At 34.6% G+C, this 7982-nt stretch overlaps 1 protein-coding gene across 1 annotated transcript; it reads left to right on the top strand.

The window, feature by feature from the left end:
• The first annotated feature begins 1338 nt into the window (after positions 1-1338).
• Positions 1339-6497, top strand: LOC132632969 (microtubule-associated protein RP/EB family member 1B). Its single transcript, XM_060349128.1, has 8 exons — positions 1339-1908; positions 3473-3541; positions 3630-3716; positions 4277-4383; positions 4481-4617; positions 4690-4766; positions 5400-5513; positions 6035-6497. The coding sequence occupies exons 1-8, from the start codon at positions 1804-1806 to the stop codon at positions 6134-6136; spliced, it is 798 nt and encodes a 265-aa protein (XP_060205111.1). The 5' UTR covers positions 1339-1803; the 3' UTR covers positions 6137-6497.
• Positions 6498-7982: the final 1485 nt, after the last annotated feature.

Here is a 7982-nt window from a genome sequence, read left to right as displayed (position 1 = left end):
CCGTATATGGACCGGCCTTCTAACGTTATTCTCCCATTAATGACCCCGTGTTATTGCCTTTGTGGATTTGTTCCAGATGTCTCCAGAGCTTCTTTTTTGAACTAAATGAGATAACTTGCAACATTCCACCTTCTAACGCCACGTGTTCCAATACCATATTGCCGCGCGTCGAGCTATATTTTGCTATGTATAGAAAGTTTAAACAAAACTTGAAAATTCAAGACACACAATTACGATTGTGAAGTGAATTTTTGGACATAATGTCATGAAGGTTTGAAGTGAAGAAGAAGAATCCGTATCTACTCATTTGTTAAAGTTATTTCTAAATATTAAATACTTAGCAAGCGTTGGCTAAGACTTAGATACCGGTCCTAAAAGTGGCTATCTGGTGCCATTTCCACATGGTCTTCACTTTGTAACTGGCACAGATATTATTTTATTAATTAAAAAAAAGATAGGAAAAAACCCAATACTATCATTTGGAATTTTGATCAACATATGTTCGTATGAACAAACCTAAGAAGGACAAGCACCACGAGATTTGTCGATTAAAACATCGAAATATGAGTTAAAAACTTAAACACATCAATTTGATGATAACTGGCGAAATAATCCGGAGAAAGCAAACTAGTATCTCGTCACAAATTGGCTCACTCCAACATCAAGAGTAGATCAAGCAAATCAATGTATACCTACGGGGTAATTACTCTGTGCTAATTGCCCCTTATCTATTAAAAAGAGAAATATTAATGAATTTATAGATTGAATGAGGTATCTCATCTAATAGACTAGTCTTTTGAATTAACAAATTCACTTGACCATAGGAGTGTCAAGATGATGGCCTAAATAAAAAAGAAGTGGTACCAGTCTTGACCAACAAGGTTGTTGGTCTTCAAGTGAGGTGATTGTTCCGTGCCAACAGTCTCTCATTGATTTAAACAAAAAAAAAAAAAAACTTGAGAAATTTATAAGTTGAATGAGCTCTCTCACCTTATAGATTATTCTTTTGGATTGAGGCAAGCTCTCATGTTCAGTCTAACAAACAACAACTTTGTCTTATACTCCATATATTTATTTGGAGAGTCAATACTAAACAAGGCATGTATTTCATTGTCACCTAACTGAAATTTGATTTTCTTTGTATGGCCCTTGAGCTACATATTTATTTTCAGTAGAAAAGGAAATCTTAGCATTGTAAGGACCTTTGTCCATGCAGAAGTGTCTTTTTCCAATAAGAAATGAAGTTGAGTTTGCATGTGATGTGACAAAGTCAATTGGGACCCCCCAAACTTAAGAAAATGACCAATTGGCAATTGCTGAAAACCAAACACGAAACTGACAAAAAGCTTCCCCCTTGCAGTCCGCTCTCACGCTCTTCCTATTTTTTTTAATCAAAAAAGCTAACGATTCTTTTCCCCAAAACAAGTATAGAAGCTAGAATCATCCCTTCTTTTTCCTTTTAATAATCCATTAATCCTAATTAAAAATTCCTATACAACTAGAATTAAATTCCCACGCTTGCTTGCATCTTAATTTCATCAAGATTTAGTTGAATTAATTCATGCAATTATTGCGGGGTTAGGCTAACAAATTCCAAATGAATAAAACGGGAACGGCTATATATTAAACTGTATAATTTGAATTACAAAAATCCCTTGCTTTACGCACTCTCTCTCCCGTCCTATAAAAATATGTCTCTTCTTCACATTCCATTTATGTGACTTGCTTTATTTTTCTTTTTTCTATATAAAGCCATTCATCTCGTTTATTAGGAAATTTTAGGATTAACGAAACGAAAGAGGAATGGCGAATATAGGGATAATGGATAGTGCGTATTTTGTTGGGAGAAATGAGTTATTGACATGGATTAATGCCAGGTTGCAGCTTAATCTCACTCGCATTGAAGAGGTATCCTCCATTTCTGATTTTCTTTCGTGTTTTGCATTTTCTCGAATGCCTTTGTTTTTCTATATCTCGAATGTCAAGGGTTTTCTGTTATGGAATTTCTTAATTTGTTCTTGTTTGTAAGTTATTAGATTTTTCAAATAGTTTTTCTGTCGTATTCTGAGTTAAAAAAGGCAGGCCGGTGCAAACCTCTCGTTATGCGCGGGTCCGGGTAAGGGCGGGACCGTCAAAGTGTATTGTACACAACCTTGCCCTACAGTCAGAGTTTGTTTCCACGGCTCGAACCCGTGGTCACGTTTATTTCATTCAGATTAACGAAATAAATGCTGCAATTTTCATGTTCACTTGTCCAGAAATTGCGCCTTTCCTCAAATTTTATTTCTGTTTTTCTTTTCCCCGTTATACATGCTAATGAGAATTAAATGTTAAGGTGTAAATGAGAATTAGACATTGATATTCATATATGGAACTTAGCTAGTTTGATTAAGGCATTGTTGGTTTACTGCTTTTCCTTTGGCTGCTTTTTGCGAAATTTTCCTCAATTGTTTTTTAAAGTTAGCATCTACATTTTGTGTAGCTGTGATTCATTGATTTCAGATTTTGGTACCCGAGTTGGAGTGGCTATAAAATCCTTTGTGTATCAGCTATGGTTGATTTGATAATTCAATATTTTCCCCAGGAAGTTGTTTCTATAAGTTTTCATGATTTAAACACAGACATGAAGAAATTCACTGGTCTATCTTAATATATTTTATTCACCTACTTATCTTAATTCTCAATGTAGCATATTTCAAGATAAATATAATGTTATGAGAAATTTAATTTACTCTTGTAAAAGTTAAGAGGCGTGGCACGTCTCTCTACTGCAAAGGATTTATTTGGTACTCGTCACTAGGGTAAAGTGCAATGGAATTCTTTTGAATTATAATCCTGGACACTTAGGTGATGCATTTATGTTTGACCTATAACGGTGTTAATGATCCTTTTGGTTTATGTAAAGGTCCAGTTCTTGAGAAAAGGCACAGGAATAACATGCTGATGAATGGGGTAGAATTATATTACTTCTAGTTCGATTAATATTCAGTTGAATACAGAATGCAAATGGACCATATTATGTTGCTTCTGTTTTATCATGTAAGACAATGGAAACATTTATGTCTCGTTTCTGGTGGGAAATTTAGCTTTCAGTTTGTTCATATGAAATCATGGAGTGTCCAATCAAATTTTTTAGTAGGAATATGTGGATCTATAAACAGATTAAATAGTTAATTGGTGTTCACATTCTCCTTTCAAATTTATGTTACTAGATAAGCAAATGCGTATGAGATTTATTTGTGAAGTGGGGTTGATATCACAGTTTGCTTTAAAGGTTCTAATTTCATCTTTTGTAATGGGTGGAATGATTAGCCAACATTTTAGCAACCTTCATATTGTCCCCTTACTTAACCAGTAAGTATTACAGGTAATGCAGTATAATTAAAATGATAGTTACCTTTTGAAATGTTGCTGATTTTGTTTCTCTTCTAATGTTTTATTACATATATGAATTACAAATTTATTATGTTAGGCTGCATCTGGGGCTGTGCAGTGTCAGATGATGGACATGACCTATCCTGGAGCTGTTCCAATGCACAAGGTGATTACTGCATGTGATGTTCTAGTGGTCCTATGTAACATGTTTCGTTTGTTGTGGCATCTTTGATGTTGAGCATATTTTGTTACAGGTCAACTTTGACGCAAAGACTGAATATGACATGATCCAAAACTACAAAGTGCTGCAAGATGTTTTTAACAAGCTCAAAATTGACAAGGTAACTTCTTATGAAACACATTTCAAGTTTTATGTGGATGTTTTTACTGAGAAAGTTTGGCTCCCTTCTTTCCATTTGCTACCTCTCAAGGCAGATAATGCTTTTTTTTGGCTTTTTTTTTTTTTTTTTTGTTTCTCATGTGAAGTGCGGTTTAAATCTTTCAACATACTTGTCTCACCTAGTTTTACTTTTCTGTATTTAGCTCTTCGGATGTGTGATGGTGCTTATCTTATAGTACAAATACTAATAATAACAATAAATTTAAAACAACGAGTCCTGTGCTGCTGGGAGATAGAAGGCACCCAGTGGAAAAGTCGAGGTGTGCGCAAGTTGGCCTGGACACCACCGTTAAAAAATAGAGAATTTTTTAGAAAATTCAGTTATACTAATTCGACACTGATTTGGAGGAATGATTCCTTTGAGATTTTCCGTTCTGCATTACCGGCACAGCTACCTTTTTAACTAAGGATTAGCCATGGTGAAACAAAATAACCTGTTACGGAGAGGAACTAGATGATTCTTTTGGTCAAATTTACAGTTGGTTTCCATTCTGCTTGCAGCATATTGAGGTTAACAGGCTTGTTAAGGGTCGTCCTTTGGATAATTTGGAGTTCCTGCAATGGATGAAGCGTTATTGTGAGTCTGTAAATGGTGGTATTATGAATGAGTATGTGCTTCTCCTCACATACTTGATTGTTCTGTTACTTCTAAAACTTGGATGCCAGATTCTCATTAGTTATCTCTCCTTCCTTGTAAGTGTGCAGGAATTATAATCCCCTGGAACGCAGAAGTAAGGTTGGGAGGGAACGAAATGTGAAGAGCTCTCAGAGAACTGCAAAGTCACTGCAAACTAACAACTATCATAACCCAGGATTAGGGGAAGGCATTACTAAGATTACAGGTTTGCGGCAGTGGTATTTTCCTTATGTGTTCTTCGTTAGTATTACTTTTCTTAAACTATGGTTTTTACTAGGAATAAAACAAGGAAGGTCAAGTCCAGTAATGAGTGGGGTTAATTCTTCAGCAGAGATTCAGGCTTTGTCAAAGGAGGTAATAGTCTAATATTTGTGTGAAGTAGGATCTTTCAAAACCTATTACTTATGGTTCAGCAGATTGATTGATTGAGTAAATAATTGTGTCTTCTAAGTATTAAGCTCGATTTAAGCTGGCTTAAGGTCAATCACAGTACTTGTTTCTGTATGGTTAATGATACGCTGAAGCTTTTTTGGACTGCTAAACTACACCGAAACGTAGAAAATCTGAAGCTTAGGATATTGTTTGTTTACGTACTAAGGGATCACATCTGTTGCTCTTGGTCTACTTTTTTCTCTTTCTTTTTGACATTAGGTTTGGTTTTTGACAGGAGTCTTTAAAGTTTGGTTAGAGATAATATGACAGCGTAGGATATGTCAAGATTTAAAGAATTCCTAGTTTTAGAGAATCTCTAATTTGCCTAAAAGATAAATTATTGAGTAGTGGAGCGGATATCGCGGAATCATAATAGATCCCAACTAGATCGAGATTGAGGTATAGTTGTTATTATTGTTTTTCTTTTCTTTCTGTGATAAGTATCCACTTGTAATTATATAACTCACAATTGCTACTTTCCTGCTGTAAACTCACTGTTTCGGTTGTGTGGTAGTACTTCGAATGCTTATTGGTACTCATATTTTAACCGTCCAGGTTACAGATCTCAAGCTCTCTAATGACCACCTGGAGAAAGAAAGAGATTTTTATTTTGCAAAGTTACGAGATATTGAGATTCTCTGTCAGATTCCAGATTTAGAAGATGTCCCGGTAAGCTCTTCTCTCCCATCTCTACCAAAAGAGAATGATTGTGATGTAGCTGCCTAGCTACCAAAAGTTCTTCTCTATAGCGTGACTTTCTTGTGTGTGTCTAATTGATATACCTCAAACAAACATCTCTGGGAATATATTCTCTTTCCAATAATGTTTTCTAATTGACACGGTTCCAATAATGTTTTCTAATTGTCACATTGATAACATGGTAAGGAGAGTATTTATATTTTACTTTGCTTTTTTCAGCATTATGTCAGAAGAGTTGCAGAGAATTTATTTGACCCTATGTCTTCTCCTTTGCCCATTATCTAGACATTTTCAACTGCTTTAGCTGATGTATGATACTATAAAGATTTTCATTTAAGTGGTTGTGCATTGACTGACAATTATGTATAGCATAATGCTGAATACACTGCTCCTTCTGTATCTCACCGTTAGAGCAAAGTTTTTACATTCTGTCACTAACATGTATTACGAGTCATCTAATCAATGGGGGTTGGGCTTGTTACATTTCACAGATGGCTGTGGCAGTTAAAAAGATATTATATGCTGCTGATGCAAGAGAATCAGCTTTGGCAGAAGCTCAAGAAGTTCTAAGTGACAACGTGGATGTAAATTGAAAGCTGAGCTGGAAGTGGAAGATGATAAGTTGCTTGCAGTAGTTTCTTAAATGTAGTTCATCTTTTGGTGAAATGTTGCCAAGCTTCTGCTGTGTACATCCATGTTTTTTTTTTTTTTTTTTTGGCTTTAAAAAGAGTCTTTCTCTAATGTTTGCTTGATGGAGATATCTCCAGTGAAGCGGATTTTGTATTTCGACGTCAAGAGACCATAATTAGTCAACTTTAATAGAAAAAGTACTATGAAGGTACGCAGGGGTGTCAAATTTGACCCGTGCAATCCATTCAAAATTTTATGGGTCAGGCTCAAGATAATTTCATATTGGGCTGATTTTAGCCCAATTCAATATAACCCATTTTAAAGTGATCTCTAACTTAGCTCAATACTAGCTCAATTTTAGCTCATTTTTAAGATTTACTTAAATTTGGGTTTATTGCTTGAGATTTTTTTTATTTTTTTTATGTATACACTTTTCTTGTATCATGTATCTTATAAGTTTGTGGTATGTTTAATACGAAGGGAAATATTTTTCACGAAATTATGTTTAATATGAAGGGAAATATTTTTCACAAAAAATGTTTTTCTCGAAAATATTTAACACGGAAAATATTTTCCTCAAAAATAATTTTCACGAAAAATCCGCAAAAATATTTTTTAAGAAAAATGTTTTTTTCTAGAAAATAGATCCTTCAAAAAAACTAGGTCAAGTTGGACGGGTCATGACCCAGCTCATTTTTAGCCCAATTCAGCCCGACCCATTTCAACCCAAGTAACTTTTGGGCCAATGTTAACCAACCCATTTATTACTTCAGCCCATTTTGATTGGGTTAATTTTAGTCCAACCTGCCCATTTGACACCCCTAAAGGTACGTATCTTCCACAAGCTAATTAATTAGATTTGGAAAAGAAAAGAAGGTACAAGATTCTTTTTTCTTGTTTGATTTCATTTTATTTTTAAAAAGGTGGAGAATGGAGAGCCAAATGAAAATTTTCTTCTATTTCCCCTCTTGTTATTGTTCCAATTTTCTCTTCCCTTTCTTAGTTTCTTTCGTTGATTTTCAATTTCAAGAACGGAGCTTTCCCTAACTTTTCCCTTTTTGGGATAAGTCCAGGGAATGCAAAGAAAAACTCGATTCGGACCATAGTCTGGGAAATGAAGGGAAAGAAAAATATTTTTTTTGAAAATCGAACTTTTTTTTTTTTCTGGACAAGATAAGAGCTTTAAAACTCAATTAAAATGACCTTTTTGGTGTCATCTATCTTTTTCTTTCATTCTTTTGAATTGTTCTTGTAAAATAAGAGATTTTTAACGATTGAAATGTCAGATATTCTCTTCATTTTGTATCTTTTTCTATTTTACTTATTATTTGCCCTATAGGCCTCTCGATCTAAAGGAATACATAAACACGCTAGACAAAGTCTACAGGCCCTTTCCTAGAACTAGAAGAGCATACTCCCACATTCATACATTGTCACTTATACATCTCTAGAGACCATTTGTCCATATTGAGCAATAGATTACACCATACTCTTACCTTTAGCCAAAACTATCAGAATTGCTAGTTGAACTGTTATATCTTCAAGCAAGAAATATACTTTATTGCTTTTATCATGTGATTCCACATGAAAATTCTGAAAACAAGAGTTACTCGTTGCCATTACTCTAATGCTTTTATCACGTGATTCCACATGAAATTCTGACAGCCCCGTATGGATAAACGATATTCCAAAGGGAAAAGTAGACATATTAGCAAAATTGAAAGACATTCCAATTTGAAGAAGACTTCAGCTCACCATTATGGTCCAGTAGAAAGGCTAGACTTCGTGTGTCCATGTCGGATACTGGTA

This window comes from Lycium barbarum, chromosome 3 (assembly GCF_019175385.1).
Source record: "Lycium barbarum isolate Lr01 chromosome 3, ASM1917538v2, whole genome shotgun sequence".
Classification (NCBI taxonomy): domain Eukaryota; kingdom Viridiplantae; phylum Streptophyta; class Magnoliopsida; order Solanales; family Solanaceae; genus Lycium; species Lycium barbarum.
Note: the sequence above shows the minus strand (reverse complement) of the source record. Positions and strands in the feature narration are given on the sequence as shown.

Bases quoted from the DNA above. Each gene is read 5' to 3' on its own strand.
- LOC132632969 (XM_060349128.1), top strand. From the start codon at position 1,804: ATGGCGAATATAGGGATAATGGATAGTGCGTATTTTGTTGGGAGAAAT. The intron at 1,909-3,472 runs GTATCCTCCATT...TTATTATGTTAG, and splicing joins ATCTCACTCGCATTGAAGAG to GCTGCATCTGGGGCTGTGCA. The intron at 4,767-5,399 runs GTAATAGTCTAA...TTAACCGTCCAG, and splicing joins TTCAGGCTTTGTCAAAGGAG to GTTACAGATCTCAAGCTCTC.